General features: G+C 40.5%; 1 protein-coding gene across 1 annotated transcript in view; it reads left to right on the top strand.

Moving 5' to 3' along the window:
• Positions 1–22,571, top strand: part of RYR2 (ryanodine receptor 2) — a 756,803-nt gene that overhangs the window by 612,468 nt on the left and 121,764 nt on the right. Inside the window, exons 67-71 of the mRNA XM_047824653.1 lie at positions 6,817–6,947; positions 9,878–10,198; positions 11,296–11,536; positions 12,134–12,221; positions 15,969–16,061. Coding sequence (XP_047680609.1) covers positions 6,817–6,947; positions 9,878–10,198; positions 11,296–11,536; positions 12,134–12,221; positions 15,969–16,061 — 874 coding nt within the window. The remainder of the gene's footprint in view (positions 1–6,816; positions 6,948–9,877; positions 10,199–11,295; positions 11,537–12,133; positions 12,222–15,968; positions 16,062–22,571) is intronic.

Here is a 22,571-nt window from a genome sequence, read left to right as displayed (position 1 = left end):
ATTGAACAATCTTTAAGCTAAATTTGAATTGATACAATAAAAGTCGATCAAGTTATGTAAAAAAAAAAAAAAAGTAAAGCAATAATGGTAAAGACCATATTCAATGTAAAGATTAAACAGAGCATTTATGAGTCCAGTTTATGAAGGAATCTGCTAGAAGAGTTCCTCATATGTATCTGAAAAGCAAATTAAGCATGAATATAGGCAGTTATTAAAACCAGCTTTCTTGGGGCGCCTGGGTGACGCAGTCGGTTAAGCGTCCGACTTCAGCCAGGTCACGATCTCGCGGTCTGTGAGTTCGAGCCCCGCGTCAGGCTCTGGGCTGATGGCTCAGAGCCTGGAGCCTGTTTCCGATTCTGTGTCTCCCTCTCTCTCTGCCCCTCCCCCGTTCATGCTCTGTCTCTCTCTGTCCCAAAAATAAATAAACGTTGAAAAAAAAAAAAAATTAAAAAAAAAAAAAAAACCAGCTTTCTTTTTCATGTTTTCGCATTCAAGATGAAGAGATCTTCAGATGATGTGGACAGGTCAAGTTCAGGTGTCCCACTGAATTTTAAAATAAGAGGTCACTCGCAACTTCAGTAAAAAGATTTCTGTGAAAAAGAGAAGAAAAAGACGGCAGTTTTTTTAAAGGCTAGACTAAAGAAAATGACATTCGGCAAGAAGACTGATGAAATAAATCAGTGAAAGGATATCCTAATGGAATAATACTAAAAAGTTGTAAATTCTCCCCTAGTTAATCTACTACGATACAGTTTCAAGCAGAAATTTGGGTTTTGGGGTGCCTGGATGGCTCAGTCAGTTAAGCATCTGACTTCCTCTCAGGTCATGATCTCATGGTTCATGAGTTCAAGCCCTGCATCGGGCTGTGTGCTGACAGCTCGGAGCCTGGAGCCTGCTTCGGATTCTGTGTCTCCCTCTCTCTGCCCCTCCTCTACTCGCATTCTGTCTCTTTCTCTCTCAAAAATAAACATTTAAAAAAAGTTTTTCTTTCTTAAAGTTTTTTAAGAAATTTGTTTTTTATTGAAATTTGGGAAATTCATTTGAAAGTTCATTTGAAAGAATGACTCACAAGACTAGCCAATAAAATTTTGAGAGAGGAAAAGGTAATGTGAGAGTACTCACTCATCTGGCCTACCAACTGTTAAAACTTACAAAGCATCAATACGTAGGGGTGCCTGTTGGCTTCGTCAATTAAGGGTCTGACTCTGGGTTGTGATGTCACCACTCCCGAGATTGAGCTGACAGTGCAGAGCCTGCGTGGGAGTCTGTCTCTCCCTCTCTCTCTGCTCCTCCCCTGCTCATGCTGTCTCTCTCTCTCTCTCTCTCTCTCTCAAGATAAATATTTTTTTAAAAATAATAAAAAATAAAGCATCAATAATTAAAATAGGGTGGCAACTACATAGAGCCAGAACAATTAATCCATAAAGAGGACAACTGAGTTCACTCTGAATATTTTTTACCTGTATTTTCTTTAACACATATTTTATTAACTTTATTTTTTTTTATTTTGAGAGAGAGAAAGAAACAGAGCACACAAGCAGGGAAGGGGTAGAGGGAGAGGAAGAGAGAATCCAAGCAGGCTATGTGCTGCCAGCGCAGAGACTGATAGGGAGCTCAAATCGCAGACCATGAGATCTTGACCTGAGCCAAAGTCAAGAGCTGGACGCTTAACCGACTGAACCACCCAGGCGCCCCTACCTATATTTTCAGTTAATCTCTTTTCATATGATTTTTAGGGCTTCAAATATTTTATACTGAGGGAGTTTTATAATTTATTGTTACCTCATTTTTGAAAAATGAATGTTTTTTTCATTTCCATAAATAATGTTAATCTCTGTTCATATTTTTCTATTTATTTATGTATATATATTTAAATATATATAAAACCTATATATATTTAATTTTATTTGTTTCAGTTATAGTTATAGTTTAGTTATAGTCTCAGTTTGGTTATAGTTCAGTTTAGTTATTTATTTTAGTTACAGATTAAAGAATAGGCATATATTAAAGGATCATGATAACATCTCACTGTCTTTCCAGAAAATTGATTCACTTGACACTGTCAAGTTTTACAAGAAAAGCCTGTTTCCTCACGTTTTCCTCATTTCTGATTATTATTCTTTTTACTATTTAAAAATACAATAGTTAAAAAATGGGATCCAATGTTAATTTCAAAAAAAAAATTTTTTTTTAATGTTTATTTATTTTTGAGACAGAGAGAGACAGAGCATGAGCAGGGAAGGGGCAGAGAGAGAGAGGGAAACACAGAATCGGAAGCAGGCCCCAGGCTCCGAGCCATCAGCACAGAGCCTGATGCGGGGCTGGAACTCGTCAACTGCCAAGATGGTGACCTGAGGTGAAGTCGGACGCTTAACCGACTGAGCCACCCAGGCGTCCCTCCAATGCTAATTTCAAATGCACTTCCGTAACTCCCACTTCTCAGCCATTGTTTTGTGTTTACTCTGCCATTTTTCTTTATTTTATGAATTGCCTTTCATATCTCTTGTCCATTTTTCTATTAATGCGTTATTTTACTGATTAGTAATGAATTTTATCTATTAAAACCATTTTATTTATAGCAAATATTAATCTCTTGCCTGTTCTTTTTCCCATCTTTGTGACTTATAGCATTTTTATAACTTTATAGTGCTTCTATATGAAACTATGCAAAGATAATATCTTATGACCTGGGAATTTTTTTTTATAGAATCTGTCAATTTCTTCATGTGTGTTTATTCTTCTTAGTTTAATGTTTTTAGAAAAGTGATACCACACTCATAACAGCTAGAAGTTAAAATATTTATCTCTGGGGCACTTGAGTGGCTCAGTCTGTTGAGCCTCCGACTTCAGCTCAGGTCATGATCCCGCAGTTAGTGAGTTCGAGCCCCGGATCAGGCTCTGTGCTGGCAGCTCAGAGCCTGGAGCCTGCTTCGGATTCTGTGTCTCCCTCTCTCTGACCCTCCCCTGTTCATGCTCTGTCTCTCTCTGTCTCAAAAATAAATAAACGTTAAAAAAAAAAACTTATTCTTTTAGGTTTTTCATTCTTTTTGCTGTTTACATTTAGCTTTTTAATCCTTTACTCATTCAATAAAAATTTAGTAAGCACCAGGTTCTGTGATAACAACCGTAATAAGCAAGATAGATCCCTACTCTCAAAGACCTTAGACCTAATGAGGAACAAAAAACAAAACAAGTGAAGAATGTAATATTGGCAGCTTATCATGGGTCAGTAAGCACACAATAAAGAGAATGACATGGGGTGTTCGGAAATGTATGTTTTAGAACGTTTGGCAACGCAGAACTTTCCTCCATTCAACAGAAAGCAGATAGTAGGTAAGTCAGGTATAAATAGGTGTGTGTCTCCTGGCTTCCATTTTTCTGAATGAAATATGCCTCAGCCAAGTGATGGTTCAGAAAAGAAATGTAAGAAGTTCGAGGAAAGTAATGAATGTCCGGAATGATCATCTCTGGAGTAAGGGGAATTTACTGGAAATGAATCTGAATTTCATGTTTCTTTTTAGGTGTTATGTAGAATTCAAATTAAAATTTTAAAACCATCCTCCATGTGGCAAGTATTTATCTTTAAGTGAAATGTCGTTGACATACAATGTTATATTAGTTTCAGGTGCACAGCTTAGTGACCGGACAGTTCCCTATATTACACCATGTTGACCACTCTGAGGGTAGTTACCATCTGTCGCAGCACAACATTATTACAATATTATTGACTGTATTCCTTGTGCTGCACTTTTCATCTCTGTGATCTATTTTATATCTAGAAGTTTATTCCTCTTGATCTCCTTTACCTATTTCACCCATCCCCCAACCTCCTCCCAAAGGAATGATTTATTAAATATTTCTTTTATCTACTGATTTAAAATAAGACCTTCATTCTATACTGTGGTATAGATTAAATAGGTTATATTTCTAGAATCTCTATTTTGTTCTGTTATTTGACTTTTTAAATAATTAGATCGGTACCATGTAGCCTGAACTGTTAGTACTTTATGATACATTGTAGTATCTGGTAATCCAAACTCTCTCATAACCTCAGCAGTGCTCTCATTGTTACTCTTTTTACCTCTGGTTTTTCCTTGATAAACTTTGGGAGTCTTTTGTTAGGATCTAAAAAAGATACATTTTTTTTTTTTCTTGCAGTTATAAAGTCATTTGGGGAGAGTATAAAAATGAAAATTGGGAGGGGTGCCTGGTGGCTCAGTCAGTTGAGCGTCCAACTTCAGCTCAGGTCATGATCTCGTGGTCCGTGAGTTCGAGCCCCGCGTCGGGCTCTGTGCTGACAGCTTGGAGCCTGGAGCCTGGAGCCTGGTTCGGATTCTGTGTCTCCCTCCCTCTGCACCTCCCCCTCTCACACTCTGTCTCTCTCTCTTAAAAATAAATAAACATTAAAAAAAATTGTAATGAAAATTGGAAGATGAGTAAAAGATATCTTGGAAAAAATGAAAGAGTGTCACTGTACTAAGAAAAATGTAGGTATCTTAATAAGCATCATATAAAAAACCTGCTATTTCCAAAATACAAATACTCACAGTTGGTCTGAGAATTACTAATTGAATCAAAATTTTAAAGTAAATTATTAAATAGTTCACATGTATTATTAATAAAATAAAAGGACTTGTCCAGTCAGATGTAAGAGAATTCATTACTTTGGGGTCATATATGAAACATTTTAGGCTATTAAATTCTTAAATAAGTATATTCTCATTATTTTCAAACTTTTATTGAACTCCTATTATGTGTCAGAAATTTTGCAATTCTTCATCCCAGTTTTTAGGTAAGGAAAGCAAAACAGAAAGAATGAGTAATTTTCCTAAAGTGATGCAAGTATCAGGAATAAGTTTGGGACTCAGGTCTGTCTGAATCAAAGCCTGTTCCCTTTGTGATTTCTTGCTGTCCTAAATTATTTTTAGTAATAAAATGTTATTCAGTGTTTGAATTAAACTCTGTGTTATTCAGTTATTCAGTGTCATTCTAGGAAGAGGTATTTTCTCCTAGCTGACTAAATGTCTAGTCATTTTTAATTAAAATATTAAACTATTAGGCGTTGTTAATTTTATGTAGTCATATATTTTTCCATTAGGAATTTAAAGCTACCAAAGAGAATTGTATGATCTTTTCTTAATTAGATAGATTTTATGGACTCCTAAAGTAAAATATTTATGTGAAGTAATTTCAGGGGTTCATAATATGCTGAAATAACTCATATTGTCCTACATTTAATAAACATGTGCCAGCGAATCCTTGGATTATGTAGTTAGCTAAGGGAAAGAGAGAATTTTTTTTTTAACGTTTATTTATTTTTGAGACAGAGAGAGAGAGACAGAGCATGAATGGGGAGGGTCAGAGAGAGGGAGACACAGAATCTGAAACAGGCTCCAGGCTCTGAGCTGTCAGCACAGAGCCCGACGCGGGGCTCGAACTCACGGACCGCGAGATCATGACCAAGCTGAAGTCGGCCACTCAACCAACTGAGCCACCCAAGCACCCCAGGAAAGTGAGAATTTATGTCACTGGCAGGGGAAGCCATGGGTCATGAACTGCCCTGAGTCAATTGATCCCAGAATGATTCCTTAAACCTCTTCCTTTCCTTAAAAACGATGAATCAATTTTATGTGTTATTAAGAGTTTTTGGTATATATTATGTCTTAATATTTCATAGCTACCTTGAAATTACTTAGTAAATTTTCAGAAAATTATATTAGTGTGTTGGTATCACTACTTTTTTTTTTTAATGTTTATTAGTGCATTTATTCACCTAATAAGAATTCTTCCTCAGTAGGTCATTATGTTTTAAAAAAGAAGAAGATGTAAAGAAAGGAAGCAAAGCAAAAGAAATGTCCAGACTCATGGGGGGGATTTGACAGGGTTTTTCTTGTTATTTTGGTCTATAATGTTTTAACTTATTTTTTAATGTTTTATGTATTTTTTTAAATGTCTCAAAAATATGGATGTATTTATTTTTGAGAGAGAGACAGAGCACAAGCAGGGGAGGGGCAGAGAGAGAGGGAGACACAGAATCAGAAGCAGGCTCCAGGCTCTGAGGGGTCAGCACAGAGCCCGATGCAGGGGTGGAGCTCACAAACCATGAGATCGTGATCTGAGCTGAAATCAGACACTTAACTGGCTGAGCCACCCAGATGCCCCAGTGTTTTATTTATTTTAGAGAGACAGAGACCACAAGCAGGGAGGGGCAGAGAGAGAGGGTGCAGAGGATTTGGAGCGGGCTCTGAGCTGACAGCAGCAAGCCTGATGCAGGGCTCAAACCCACGAACTGTGAGATCATGACCTGAGCCAAAGTCAGATGCTCCCCCAACTGAGCCACCCACGCACCCCTTAACTTCTTTTTAAACTAACGGATAATTTAGCTGTTTTTAAATGGTGGAGACTTTGCTATTGAAAGCAGATGATGTTTCGCAATGTAGAAATTGGATTTGGGGGTTACTTTTATTATTTGCGTGATTATTATCCCTCTAATGTTAGTTTTTTTGTTTTTAATTTTTTTTAATGTTTTTTATTTTTATTTTTGAGACAGAGAGAGACAGAGCACGAGCAGGGGAGGGGCAGAGAGAGAGGGAGGCACAGAACCCGAAGCAGGTTCCAGGCTCTGAGCTGTCAGCACAGAGCCTGACGCGGGGCTCGAACTCATGGACTGTGACATCATGATCTGAGCCAAAATCGGTCGCTTAACTGACTGAGCCACCCAGGCGCCCCTCTAATGTTAGTTTTAAACTTGTTGCCTTTAGTGTAACTTCTTCATTCACTTGGAAGACCTAAAAAACAAACATTTTGCACTTGTAGGCAACGCTCTGCGTTAGGAGAATGTCTTGCTGCTTTTGCTGGTGCCTTTCCTGTCGCATTTTTGGAAACTCATCTTGACAAACATAACATCTACTCTATCTACAATACCAAGTCATCGCGAGAAAGAGCAGGTAATGCAGAAGAAGCATGTTCAGTATTTGAGATATGACCTTGAAACGTAATGACATCTACTGTATTTTCCTACAGTGATTTTTTTCATGGACCATTTCAATTTATTATCTCCAATGCTATTTGTTTTTAAATGTTATGATTTGGTCTCTGGAATGTTATATACTATCCCCATAGTGTCTCTACAAGAAAAGTCGTTTAATTTCTTCAAATTAGCCCTCCTAAGAATAAGACAAAATAATTGGCAGAAATGGAAGTAAATGGGTCAGTCTAATTTCTGATTCAGTTCTCTCTCATAGGTACAGCGAGCAGAGGGTGTTACTCATTATATTTATGGATTTGTACCCTTCAGATTGGGTTTTGTTTTGTTTTGTTTGGGTTCACCAGATGTGTCTGTCTTCTTGGGACAGATTAATTCCATGTGATTTTTTTCTCACAGTTTAGTCCAATTTTTATCATTTAAAAAACTTATAAATCTGAAACACAATCAGTGACTCAAATTTGAATCTGACCTTAGCATGTGTATTCTTTTTTTTTTTTTTTAACATTTATTTATTTTTGAGACAGAGAGAGACAGAGCATGAACGGGGGAGGGTCAGAGAGAGGGAGACACAGAATCTGAAACAGGCTCCAGGCTCTGAGCTGTCAGCCCAGAGCCCGACGCGGGGCTCGAACTCACGGACCGCGAGATCATGACCCGAGCTGAAGTCGGCCGCTCAACCGACTGAGCCACCCAAGCGCCCCTTAGCATGTGTATTCTTAAGATTTTTATGTACGTCTGTATGCATACTAGGTATCTGTAAACAGTCATGCCCCGCATCGTCTTTCACTCGGGAAAATCTATTTTTCTGGGTTGGTAGGCTCATTTTTCCCACTGTCCCAGTTGAAAAGCTTTTAGGACCATTGCTGATGATTTCAAGGATCGGTCTGTGAGAACCTGTTCGAATTATTTACTAGGATTTGAAATGAGTTGGATGACCAATAGTTAACATAGCAGAAACGACTTATTTCTCCAATCAGCCATTGAAAGCGATCAAAACAGAGTTCTCATGGCTTAAACATTATGTAGGTGTCCTCTCATATTACTTTTTTGTTTGATTTCTTCTAAGTCTGATACCGTATACTGCATTTCATTTGCTTTCCAGTAGCCCTAAAGAGTTCTCAAAACTTAGGCAAGAACTATTTGTTGTCCACAAGTGCATCCCTCTCTGTTAATGAGATCATTTCTCTGTGTAACTCCTCTTTTGAGGGGATCTGCTGGTTATACTTGTTTTATAATGCCTTTTATCAAGTAAGGAATCTCTTAAAAACTTGAATCGTCATTATTTAATTTGCCCATTTTATAATTCTGATTTCCTATAACAGAGGAAGCTAAGGCAAAATATGTTGAATGTGAGTTAGCAATATTTCTCTGCATAATTGCCACAATATATTTGTAAATAGTAAAACATGGTTGAATTTGAGCTACTAGGCTTCTGTGTAAACCTGTTTTACTAAGTTGTCTTAGTTAGGATTTTTGACTGATTAATCCTTTTGCTGTGAATCCAGAATGAAGCAGATTTGTTATTTATTGCAGAAAAGGAAACACACAGAGCAGATAATTTACCTGCTTTTGTTTCTGTAACACATCATTTGCATAACAAAGTAAAGGAATTGAACGATCCCCTTTCATTCAGGTTTTAGCCATCCCACAAGTAATTGTTTGCAACATACACTGAGGGAAATGGGGGAGATTTGACACAAGAAAGTATTAGACTTGGATTCTTTCTTTCAGGGGGGTTTTAGTTGCAGTATGGGAGAGACCAGTAGATACATGTGATAGAATTCAGAATAAAGAACACTAAGGACACAAAAATGCAGTGTTCATTGAGGATACCAGAACGGCTTAACTGAGTTGGTTCAAGAGGAATCTTGAAGGGCCCCTGGATGGCTCAGTCAGTTAAGTGTCTGACTTTGGCTCAGGTCATGATCTCATGGTTGGTGAGTTCAAGCCCTGCATCAGGCTCTCTGCTAACAGCTCTGAGCCTGGAGCCTGCTTTGGATTCTGTGTCTCCCTCTCTCTCTGCCCTTACCCCACTCGTGGTCAGTCTCTCTCTCTCTCACTCTCTCTCTCAAAAATAAACGCTTAAAAAAATTTTTTTAAAAAAGTTCTTCAAGGAGAAAATAGCCAGTAAAGGAGCCTGACAAAGTTCAGGAGGGAGTCCGGAAAGACTGAATACATTGAGATTAAGGAAAAGGGAATCTGGTCAGTGATGGGAAATGCCACTGTAACGGTTAGCCACGTAAGGGTTTGTGAAAAGGGGCGATCAGTTAAGTGGTGGGAAGCACTCTATGGAAAGTTAACTTTATAGAAAGCATTTATGGAAAGTTAAACAATCCAGGGGAGATTCGAAGCATCGCGGCAGGCTGCTGGGGAGGAGGCGCTACAGAGTATAATTATATGTTGTATGTTATATATATAATGCATAGATATTATGCTGTGTACAGAGCATATATAAGTGGCTCAACATAGGGCCTAAGCATGGCCTCTGTAGTGGGGCATTGAGAACACAGGCCGAGCCCTGAACAGGGACCTCAGAGCTCCTTGCTCTGAAAATAGGTGATGGTCGCAGAAGGATAGACCACACAGAAGGCCTGTAGGCAGAGACCTTTGATATTCTGGTTTGCTCTGAAGTAGAAGAAATGGTCATTTTCTGATCTTAAAGGAGTGAGGCGTGGTGGTAAGATAGGAACTTGGGGAAAAGAGAGAACTTTGGATATAGCTGCCACCAGCAAAGAGAGGGAGCCGGTGGAAGGCCCGCCGGGTCTTGCCGAGCTCTGAAGCCCAGAGCGAGATGGCTGCTTGTGGCTGCCATACACAGTGGAAGTGTGGCCGTCCTCGTAAGTCCGTCCTTTCACTGAACGCGGTTCACTCTTACGTGTGTTTCTCTAGCTCTGAATTTGCCAACTAACGTGGAGGATGTGTGCCCAAATATACCGTCTTTGGAGAAACTCATGGAAGAAATTGTGGAATTAGCTGAGTCCGGCATTCGCTACACACAGATGCCACACGTCATGGAAGTCATACTGCCCATGCTTTGCAGCTACATGTCTCGTTGGTGGGAGCACGGACCTGAAAATAATCCAGAAAGGGCTGAAATGTGCTGTACCGCCCTGAACTCCGAGCACATGAACACGCTCTTGGGGAATATATTGAAAATCATATATAATAACCTGGGAATTGATGAGGGAGCCTGGATGAAGAGGTTAGCAGGTAAGAATTGGAGAGAGACACATCACGTGAATTTGTTTCATTTCCAAAAGTCTGTGAAATAACAGAAGACTAGGGACACCTGACCGGCTTGGTCAGTAAAGCATTCGGCCCTTGATCCTCGCAGGTCATGAGTTTGAGCCCCACGTTAGGTGTAGAGATTTCCTAAGTAAAAGAACGTTTTAAAATGAAAAGAAATACAGAACTACTAGAATTTTCCTATCTTGGGCCTCATTAATATTTTCTTCTGTGCTCAAAAAATCTTTAAAAATATTGTTTCTGTCACGCTGTTCTTTAAATAATAAAAAAAAAATGTAGATTTGATCAGGCATCAGGTGACTTGTCATATTGATACAACTTTTAAATAAGTAAACATTTTCCTGATTGGACGGTCTCTGTAAGACTGATCAGGAAGTGCAGCAGCAAAAACTAATGGTTCTGTAGACAGAGACGAAAATAAAACTGGATTTTGAAACAACCCCCTTTTAGCGATTCATCTTATCAGGAGTGGGGAGAGGATAACCAAAACAGAGTCAAGAATTTACATTTGTCTGTCTTTGCACCTCCCACCTCGGACAATGTGGACCAGCTTCAAGGATGGACAAGATGGGTGTTTAAAAAATTCAGAAATAAATAAATGACCTGTGCAGTCTGAGTCTCCCACTGGGACAAGGCTGGGGAAGCCAACGTGGGATGGCTGTATGTAGGCTCGTGATTATTCAGTGGTGCCTACTCCTTATAAAGAAAGAGCCAGAAGAATGTTTTCCATTTGGGGATTTTTTCTTCTTTTTGTGAAAATAATTGATTTCCAAAGTGAATGAACATTTTTCCCCCCATTCCAAATTAGCTGCCAATTAAAAAAAAAAAAAAAACAAGAAAGCACATCAAATTCAATTCAGTAATCATTTTTGAACAGCAACTGTGTAATTAGGTTTGGGACTAGAAAAACGCCTGAGGCATGGGCTGAATCCTGAAAGAAGCCTTGTGCTGGGGGAGGGGAGGCGGGCGGGGCGAAATCATGCTACAGTTGTAATTATAATCTGTCTTCTTTTTAATGCCTGTTGATGCAGAACAGAATATTAATGTCTGTCTTCAAACAGTATTTTCACAGCCCATTATAAATAAAGTGAAACCTCAGCTCCTGAAAACTCATTTCTTGCCATTAATGGAGAAACTCAAGAAAAAAGCAGCGATGGTGGTGTCGGAGGAGGACCATCTGAAAGCTGAGGCCAGGGGGGATATGTCCGAGGCAGAGCTTCTCATTCTCGATGAGTTCACCACTCTGGCCAGAGATCTGTATGCCTTCTACCCGCTCTTGATTAGATTTGTGGACTATAACAGGTACACTGTTCCCAAGGGATTCATTTCTCCGATTCAGTCATGACCTTGCTGGGTTCATGTGTCCTGATGAATGGCTTCATTCGCTCGGTGATGAGCTGGTGCGTGATTGTGACCTAACCAGATGTGTATAAGACAAGGTGATTTTCACCAAGCGTCTCGAGATGACAAAGGGGGATCTCATTAGTAGTCTGCCTTCTGCAAAAGTTAGCAGTTTGATAGTTACAGTGTTTAAATTGCTTTAAGTGTAAAACAGATGTACTCAAGTGGCCAGCTAGGGCCTCTGTGGACAGCACACTTGCCCTTAGTTTGCTTGGTTTGAAATTTAACTTAACGGGTGATTTTTTTTTTAAGTTTATTTATTGTGAGAGCGAGAGAGAGAAAACAGCATGAGTAGGGGAGGGAGAAAGAGAATCCCAGCTCAGAGACCAATGTGGGGGAGCAATGTGGCTCAAGTAATGAGATCATTAGTTGAGCCAAAATCAAGGGTCGGATGAGTAACCAGCTAAGCCCCTCAGGCGCCCCTGAGTGGGTGATTTAAAAAAAGAAAATCAAGTGGAAGGAATAACTGAGACACCACTTTATTTATATGTGATCCAGGGCAAAGTGGCTAAAAGAACCTAACCCAGAAGCAGAGGACCTTTTCCGCATGGTGGCCGAAGTGTTCATCTACTGGTCAAAATCCCACGTAAGTAGAAAAATATTGCTTCCGGTTTGGTTTATTTTAAGGGCTTTCAAGTTTTCTTTTTTGTTTTGTTTTTTTTTTTTTTTAATGTTTGTTTATTTTTGAGAGAGGGGTAGACAGAGTACAAGCTAGGGAGGGGCAGAGAGAGAGAGGGAGATACGGAATCCGAAGCAGGCTCCAGGCTCTGAGCTGTCCGCACAGAGCCCGACGTGGGGCTCACTCGAACTCACAGACCGCGAGATCGTGACCTGAGCCGAAGTTGGACGCTCAACCGACTGAGCCACCCAGGCGCCCCAGGGCTTTCAAGTTTTCAACTAATTTTCCAGTCCCTTTAGTAAATGCCTGTGACGGTGTTTCTCAAGCTAGCCTCCTAGGTATCCCTTAACTGGTGTGGAGACAGGACACATTCCCCGTGGTAGTTTGAAGCACTATAAACCTTCATTTGGAGTTTGGTAATTTGTATTAAAAAAAAAATTACTGAGGGGTTTTTAGTTGCACTCCATAAATGCTTTTTTCTGTTTGCCTCTAAATCTTAGGGTAACGGGGACACAGGGACGTGGCATTTTCTCCTCTAGGCTTCCCTCCTGTAGGTGTTTTGCTGAGCCCCCAGGAGCACGCGTGATGCCTAGTTTGAGAAATGCTAGGATGGACTTGTGGTTTTCACTCACAAGATACATTTGTTTACTTGTTAAAGATACTACTTCTTTACATTTGTTTCACACACTCTTGTTTCTACAGGAGTTTAGTTTCACGTACACGTTAGAATAAAATACAGTCCCTGCTCGGAATCCTGTTGAAAAGAAATTATAAAGTACATCTTTAGTGAATATTTTCACTATTTTGTATGCTGCAAGTGGAACTATATGTTTTTCAGTCTGAAAAAGGTTTTTTTTTTGTTTTGTTTTGTTTTTTAATTTTTTTTTTCAACGTTTATTTATTTTTGGGACAGAGAGAGACAGAGCATGAACGGGGGAGGGGCAGAGAGAGAGGGAGACACAGAATCGGAAACAGGCTCCAGGCTCCGAGCCATCAGCCCAGAGCCCGACGCGGGGCTCGAACCCACGGACCGTGAGATCGTGACCTGGCTGAAGTCGGACGCTTAACCGACTGCGCCACCCAGGCACCCCTGAAAAAGGTTTTAATAATAAGAACTCGAGAGCATTCTATAATTATTTTGAATAACTCGCAGAAAATGGGTTAAGTGAACATTGATTATTGTCCCAGATTATTTCAAAATCTTAGAATTTTTGTCTCAGTTACGAATCTGTGGCACTTTGTAAATGTGAGACTCCAAGAAAGGAAATCCTCAACCTCAGTTCCATTCTTTGAGAAAACTTCCTTGTTTATTTCGTCAGATTGTTATCCAAATCCCGTTATTTTGGAAATGTCATATTTTTTTTTTGAAAATTTTTTTTTTCAACGTTTATTTATTTTTGGGACAGAGAGAGACAGAGCATGAACGGGGGAGGGGCAGAGAGAGAGGGAGACACAGAATTGGAAACAGGCTCCAGGCTCCAAGCCATTAGCCCAGAGCCCGACGCGGGGCTCGAACTCACGGACCGCGAGATCGCGACCTGGCTGAAGTCGGACACTTAACCGACTGCGCCACCCAGGCGCCCCAGGAAATGTCATATTTTTAAAAAAATTAAAATTTCCCACTTCATGTCTAGAATAATGCATAATATTTGTTGCCTGCCTCTGAGGAGTCTGTCAAATTTGTATCAAAATGTATGTAAAAACATACATCAAAAAATATAAGCACACTGAAATAATATATGAAATAATGGCCTTTTTAATATATGCTTTTGTATTTCACATTGACTTTCATTTTCTGTGGTGCCTAAAATTCATTTAGGTCTTTATGTTCCTCTAGATAAAAAGCAAATGATTTCTCATCCTATGTAACTCATGTTGAGGGGTGCATTAGATGGTTCAGGGTGCTTTTCAAGGAATATTTGAAATCCAGAGCCCAGGACTGAATCACTTAAGAAAACTAAAACCTGCATATTTTCCCTTGAAGAACTGAGACTCTTCAACTTCATTAATCACCAAAATACCAAAAAAAGGCTTCTTTAAATTTATATGCAAGACATAATTTTGGAACAAGTATTTGGAGGAGTATTTATCATCATCAGTAGAATTTTAGATGAATGTCTAATGGTAATTTCAAGAGTAAGAAAAAAATCTGAATATGTACTTTTGAATCTCATGGGATTTTTTTCTTTATTAAAATTTTTTTTTTAATATGTATTTATTTTTGAGAGAGAGAGAGAGACAGAGCATGAGCGGGGTTGGGGCAGAGAGAAAGGGAGACACAGAATCCGAAACAGCTCTAGGCTTCAAACTGTCAGCACAGAGCCCAATGCCGGGCTCGAACTCACGAGTCATGAGATCATGACCTGGGCTGAAGTCGGACTCTTAACTGACTGAGCCACCCAGGCACCCTTTGAATCTCATGGGTATATTTAAAACACAAATCTGTTAGTGTGTGTCATATATATTCTTACCCAAATATTTAAAGATGAAACTCATGAGCAACCATGTTGTTATGAATAGGAAGATTAGAAGGTTAACGTGAGCCGAAGGAAAGTCGAAGCTTGGTCTTTTCACTGTCCTTCACACAAAATATGTTATTACTCATCAATTGTTAACATTTTGGATGCTTACTAGGAAATTGTTTTATTTGAGTTTTGCTCATCCAAAAGAGGAAGAAGCTGAGGCATCTGGGTGGCTCAGTGGGTTAAGCGTCCGATTTCAGCTCAGGTCATGATCTCACAGTTCGTGGGTTTGAGCCCCGCGTTGGGCTCTGTGTTGACAGCTCAGAGCCTGGAGCCTGCTTCGGATTCTGTGTCTCCCTGTTTCTCTGTCCCACCCCCGCTTGTGGTCTGTCTCTTTCTCTCTCTCTCAAAAATAAATAGGGGCGCCTGGGTGGCGCAGTCGGTTAAGCGTCCGACTTCAGCCAGGTCACGATCTCGCAGTCCGTGAGTTCAAGCCCCGCATCGGGCTCTGGGCTGATGGCTCGGAGCCTGGAGCCTGTTTCCGATTCTGTGACTCCCTCTCTCTCTGCCCCTCCCCCGTTCATGCTCTGTCTCTCTCTGTCCCAAAAATAAATAAACGTTGAAAAATAAATAAATAAATAAATAAATAAATAAATAAACAAACAAACAAACATTAAAAAAAAAAGAGGAAGAAGGCATGTGCTTAGATTGTTAATTTCTGTTTTAAACCTCTGATTATTTCTACTTTCATTTTTTGTTTGCTTTCTTCACTACCACTCCTCAAACAGTTGACTTTGACTGTGTTCTCACACTCCTGAATTGAACATGAATAAAATAACGTCAATAGTATTTGAAAAAGTAGATAAAATATCTGGCAGAATGGAAAGCCACATCATAGTTGTGCACGCCCCGTGTTTCTTCCAAGAAGCAATCTGTGCCTCTCGCCAGCTACATTGGGATTTGAGTACTGATTCTATCCCTTGGTAGGTGTGTGACTTTGGTGCTTAAAATATTCTGGATCTTAGTGTTCCCGCCTTTGAAACATTACATATTTGTATCTAGTTCCCAGAAATGTTGCCCCACGCCAAGCACTCTCATTATATACATAACAAATATTTGCTCCCTTTCTTATTAAATCTGTATCAAACTACTACTTCTCTTTGTCAAGACTTTTGGGTCCTGTGTAACCTCTTGATTACATGGGCTTCTTACCTGTGTGGTTTTAACTGAAAATTTCTTTGCACCTTCTCAGAATTTCAAAAGAGAAGAGCAGAACTTTGTGGTACAGAACGAAATCAACAATATGTCTTTCCTTATTACGGACACCAAGTCAAAGATGTCGAAGGTATTAGTATAATGCGTTGTACTGTTCTAGAAAATGTCTGAATGTAACTTTCATTCGCTGATTTTCTTTTAGATCTTTTGAGGATGTATAACTGAGATTTTATAGATGTTGTAATATTATTTACCGATTAAACACATATGCATACACACAGTTTTAAGGAAACCTAGGATGTGAGTAGGTATGGTTAGACAGACCCAGAAATGACTTTCATGAAGGAAGAGGTTTTTACTCACAGTTTCCTAGAAACAGAAGGCGTGTCATATGGGGGGGACATGTGGCAAAGCACCGTTGGTCTTGTGGCAGAGGGAACAAGGGGAAAAGGTGGGCAGGAACCTGTATTACGGTTTTTGTGGGACTGGACGGGCAAAGCAGAGTTGGCTAGTTTGCATAATTTCAGTGGTCTCTGGGGTGTAAGGAGTGTCCCTAGTTGGGGTACGTAGCCCTGGGGCGATTAGGGCAAGTGGATGGAGGCCCAGGTAAAGGAGGCGGTTGGGGAATATAGGACTCTGGGTTGGTCGGTCAATCTATGAAAGGCATGCTTGCAGGAAAGTCATTTATTATCTGTAGGAAATGACTAGCTTTGGGAGGGGCGATCAAGGATCATCAAGACCCCAAGACATCAAAGTCTCAGAATGAAAAGGCATGCTTAACATACTCACCCACCCACCTGCACACACACACACACACACACACACACACACACACACACATACACACACTTGGACATCAGAATAATTAGCCACATTGTTTAAGAACCACATGGATGGGGCGCCTGGGTGGCTTGGTCGGTTAAGCATCCGACTTCAGCTCAGGTCATGATCTCACGGTCCGTGAGTTCGAGCCCCGCGTCGGGCTCTGGGCTGACAGCTCAGAGCCTGGAGCCTGCTTCGGATTCTGTGTCTCCCTCTCTCTCTGCCCCTCCCCTGTTCATCCTCTGTCTCTCTCTGTCTCAAAAATAAATAAACGTTAAAAAAAATAATAAAAAAAAAAAAGAGAACCACATGGATGGATTCCAGGTTCTCACATAGGAGATATGGGGGGATGCCTCTAAATTTTTGTCTTCTGTGTCACTCATGTTAGGGAGGGGAGGACCTCTCCAAACACTTAAAGATCCATGCCTTTGTTATTTGAATTACCACTAAATAAGAAAATGAACAGATTACAGACACAGAGAGTATGTAACACCGAAAGTATGCTGCCAGATGGCCAGAGATGCAGCATAGTGTGAGTCTGGCCAAGGAAATCAGTCTCTAACTCCATAAGTTATGGGGTGGCGTTTCCTTGGCAGGGACACCTGTTCCCCTGAACCCTAGGAGTGACTCGTGCCTGTCACCTGCTTTGTTGGTGATCACTGGGACGATTGAATAGCATCCCTCAACGCTCCTAGTCTTTTTTAGGGTTTTAAACGCATGCATTTGGCACGATTACAGAGGAACTAAAAGCTAAGGGTAACTGAAGCTTTGCATGCCCGCAATGTCTGTCCCCAACTACAGTAGGCTATTTGCGTGACCGTGCTCTTGCCACACACGTAAAAGATGAGAACTTTTCTCCCCTCTGGACTGTCAGCAAGCCTGGAGAGTGAGCTGATGCTCTGTCAGGAGATGCTGTGCTAAAAGCACATGTCTCACGGATGTTTTGAGCTGAAAACCATTAGTGAATTTCTCTGCTTTGACAGCATGTTGTCGATATAGGACGCTGTTAACAAAGGCATAGAGAGAGGGCCCAAGGAGTCAGTGTTAAGTTTGGGAGGATGACGGTGATTGTGGTGTATCATGAAACTTGAGATAAACGAAAAGTCGTAAGATCAGAGGTCTGCACACCCTTACAAAGACATCTTCTTCCCTCCTTTTCCTCATTGTAGTCCAGTGATTCTGAAAGCATACGCTCAGTGTGCTGCACATCCTATAAGCCACACTGGGGCATCTGTACACACTGACGAAGAGTAACATTTACTCCCATTTGCAGGGGAAAACAATGCAAAAATGGATAGAAGCATCTTAATGCCCGCACCCCACCCCCTAAGTTTTCTCAAGCCTTTCAGTCTTTTTACCATATGACTGCTAACGCTGTGAAACAAGATATATAACAAATGACAGCAATATTGATGAAGTACTTAGAAATGAGTGATCATGCTTTCCCTTCTTGTTCTTATGTCTCGTCGTTTTTGTCTATATGTGTGCTTGAGCTTTTGTATCACATACATACCATAAACATTTTTCCTAGAAGTAATGTTTCTAGTTTCTTTTTTAAATGTGTATTTATTAATTTTGAGAGAGAGAGAGAGTGCATGCATGTGTGTGCATGAGCAGGGTTGGGGCAGAGAGAGAAGGAGAGAGAAAATCCCAAGCAGGCTCCACGCTGTCAGCTCAGAGCCCTATGCGGGTCTTGATCTCACAAACCATGAGATCATGACCTGAACTGAGATCAAGAGTCAGACGCTTAACCAAGTAAGCCACCCAGGCTGGTTTAAGACATGATTGTTTCGCCAAAAGAATCATGATGTCTTTGTGTTTCAGCGTTTGCACAGATTTGAGAGTCACTGTGTTGGCCAAAGTAGCATCATAATTCTACTTCCATCATATCATTGAGGTGCTCTGCTAACCCCATATGGCAGGAAGGGCCCAAAAGCAGGATGTAGCAAAGGGATGAGTAACATCTTTCCCAAAAGCTGCGCTGTTCAGGTCTAGTGCCAGGAATGGGTAACAGGAAGGTAGCCGTAGGTCTTACATCTGAAGCTGAAATGGACAGAGACATGTTCCCCCATGCAGAGCTGGGAACAGAAGGATCCAGAAGGCTTCAGGGATTCCTCTGACAAAGCCTCAAACTGTCTGCCTGAGACATCACCATGGCCCATAGATCCACTCCCCTGGAGTGCAGAAGGAGAAAGAAACTCTTTTGAATGGAGATTCAGACCCAAACACAAACCAAACAACATATTGTTATGTATCAGTCTTCAAGCAGACATCCAAACAGGAACGATTGCTATTTGTATGGAGTACCATTTCTTTTTTTTTTTTTTAAGTTTATTTATTTTGAGAGAAGAGAGAGAGAGAGAGTAGGACACAGAGAGAGAGAGAGAGAGAGAGAGAGAGAGAGAGAACCCCAAGCAGGCTCTGCAGCACCAGCATAGAGCCTGATGCAAGGTCAAACCATGAACTATGAGATCATGACCACAGCCCAAATCAAGAGTCAGATGCTCAACCAACTGAACCACCAACACACCCCTGGAGTACCATTTCTAAAATTAGAAGATAATATAGAAAGCGGGTAATTATAGATAAAAAATGGAAATATGATTGAAGCCAGCAGACCAATTTGGATTATGGTAATCTGGGATTGAGGACCTCATTTTGAATTAAAATGTGTGTAGCCCGTCAGGCACAGAGAGGCCAGTGCATATGAAATTGGCCGTAATGCTCTAAGGAGGGGGTGACCACCTGTGTGGGACACGGAAGCCCTGCTGTGCCTTTGTCTGAAGCTTGGGAAGTGGTGTTGTCTACAGCAAGTGCATATTAATGTACTTCACCCAGTTGTTAACGTGTAGGGTGGTGAATGCTCCCCTCCGGCGAAGCCGGTCTCCTCCTGCCCCCTTCTCTTACTCTTAGCCCTCGGTGACAGCCTGGCCCTGAGCACTCTGGGCCGTAGCCCCTGTGACTTCTTTAAGACCCAACATTCTGCAGGGGCGGGGAACATATTTTATTCACATGGTAACTTGAAAGCTCAATGCAGCGCTTGGTGCATGGTGGCTACTTAATTAATATGGATAAATCTAAGATTTGACTTTAAAAAGTTTGAAATTTGGTCCTTAACCTGGGCATGTGTAGGTGTCGTATTTTACTGTTGATTTTCCAGACTCACTGTTGCATTGGTACCACTGTTGCATCATTGTATTGCCAGCATTGCTGAAGTTTTTAATGGCATGACTTGTTTTAAAAACATATGCAGGGGCGCCTGGGTGGCTCGGTCGGTTCAGCGTCTGACTTTGGCTCAGGTCATAATCTCGCAGTTGGTGAGTTCGAGCCCCATGTTGCGCTCTGTGCTGGCAGTGGAGCCAGGGTGGGATTCTCTCTCTCTCTCTCTCTCTCTCTCTCTCTCTCTCTCTTCTGCCCCCTCCCCCACTTGTGCTCCCTCTGTCTCTCAAAATAAATAAATAACCTTAAGAAACAAAAACACCAAAAAAACCCGTATACAGAAAGCATCCATGGGTCTGGGTGTCTCAGTTGGTTGAGCAGCTGACTTTAGCTCAAGTCGTGATCTCACAGTTCCTGAGTTCAAGCCCTGCGTCGGGCTCTGTGCTGACAGCTCAGAGCCTGGAGCCTGCTTTGGATTCTGTGTCTCCCTCTCTCTCTGCCCCTCTCCCGCTCACACTCTGTCTCTCTCTCTCAAAAATAAATAAAGATTATAATTTTTTTTTTAAAGAAAGCATCTATTACAAACTCTTGTTAGTTTGTTGATGTGAGAAAAAAATAGTGGGTTTTACCTATTGCGTTATAGAATTCTGTCCTATTTTTTCTTAAGATTTCAGTTCCTGTTGAAATGTAGCACCTGGCCTTATTTATTTAAAGCTAGGCTCACTATCTTTTCCAGCTTTATTAACATACAGTTGGCATATAACAGTGTGCAGTGTCAGGTGAACAAATCAACAACAGATTGACTTGATACACTTCTGTATTGCAACCTGATTATCACCGTAGCATTGGTTAACATCATGTCATATAATTACCATTTGTTCCTGTGGTGAGGACACTTAAGATCTACTCTCTTAGAAACTTTGAAGTAGACAACACAGGATCATTAGCTACAATCAATCTGCTGTATGTTAGATCCCCAGAACTTATATTTATCTTATAATGGGAGATGTGTCCACTTTGATTAGCATGTCCCTGTTGTCCCCACCTCCCGGCCCCTGGTAACCACCACTCTTCTCTCTGTTTTTATCAGTTTGGCTTTTTCAGATTCCACATATAGGTGGTATCATATGGTATTTGTCTTTCTCTAACTTATCTACTTAGCATAATGCCCTCAGGGTTCATCCGTGTTGTTGCAAAAAAGCAGTCCAGGGTCTGCTTGGGATTCTCTCTCTCCCTTTCTCTCTGCCCCTCCTCTGCTTACATTCTCTCTCACTCTCTCAAAATAAATAAATTTAAAAAAAAATCTTTTGGGGCTCCTGGGTGGCTCAGTTAGTTAAGCGGCTGACTTCGGCTCAGGTCGTGATCTCATGGTTCAAGCCCCGTGTTGGGCTCTGTGCTGACAGCCCAGAGCCTGGAGCCTGCTTCAGATTCTGTGTTTCTGTCTGTCTCTGCCCCTCCCCTGCTCATACTCTCTTTCTCTCTCAAAAATAAATTTAAAAAAACATGAAAAAAACTCTTTAAAATAAATAATGAGTATGTGAGTGAATGAATGAAGAGTGAATGAATCAATGAATGAATAGAAAGGAGCAGACCAAGTTTGGCCCCTGCCCTGATGGAGCTCATAGTCTGCTGAGAAAACAGCCACCAAACAAACAAACAAACAAAGAAACCCAATTGATAGGGGTGCCTGGGTGGCTCAGTCACTTGAGCGTCCGACTTCGGCTCAGGTCATGATCTCGCGGTTGACAAGTTCGAGCCCCGCATCGGACTCTGTACTGACAGCTCAGAGTCTGGAGCCTGCTTCAGATTCTGTGTCTCCCTCTCTCTCTGCCCCTCCCCTGCTCATGCTCTGTCTCTCTCTGTCTCAAAAATAAATAAACATCAAAAAAATTAAAAAAAAACCCGATTGATACAGTCGTTCATAAGCATATTTGATTGTAGATTTCATTTCTTTATAGTGGAAGTGGACTATATCATCACTGGAAGTGTTCAAAGATGTGTTAATTTCTCTTTTCAGTTTATAGATTTCCTGTGGTATACAATGCAAGATTATTATTTGAGCATAAGGAGGAGTTCATTTATCTAAGTGTTTCTCAAAATGGAGCAGTTTATAATTGCCCTTAGTGTTGATTTCAATTAGTCTTATTGTAGGGTCACTTGAATATTTATAAATATCAAACCAGGTATAAGCCCCTTGTACTTATACAACCATAAAACCAAAAATCTTTACAAGTTAGGGTCAAGAAAACCATAACACCAACCTAATTCAGACATTAATGTATTGTATGATATTGTTTTGCTGAAGCTAAATTACCAGAATTGGATAGAAATATGTTTGCAATCATTTGTATCAATTTGTTTAATTTTTAGGATGTTGGTTCCTCATTTGGATAATTATTTTTATCACTGTGGTTACATTTCCTTCATTTTTAAATGAGCAAAGAGCTCATTTAAAACCACTGATCCATTATTTTTATGAGTTAATTTAATAGCACAAATAATTATTCATAGGGGTTTTTTTCCCACCAAATTTACTGAAAATAATCTCTTATGAATTGGTACAGATAAGAACAGGGTCCATGCAGTAAGTCCATTTCGTTGGAAACTGAATACAATTCTTACTGCTGTGGTTCAAATATTATAGGTTTGATATATCAAC

Source organism: Prionailurus viverrinus, chromosome D2, assembly GCF_022837055.1.
Source record: "Prionailurus viverrinus isolate Anna chromosome D2, UM_Priviv_1.0, whole genome shotgun sequence".
NCBI lineage: Eukaryota > Metazoa > Chordata > Mammalia > Carnivora > Felidae > Prionailurus > Prionailurus viverrinus.
Note: the sequence above shows the minus strand (reverse complement) of the source record. Positions and strands in the feature narration are given on the sequence as shown.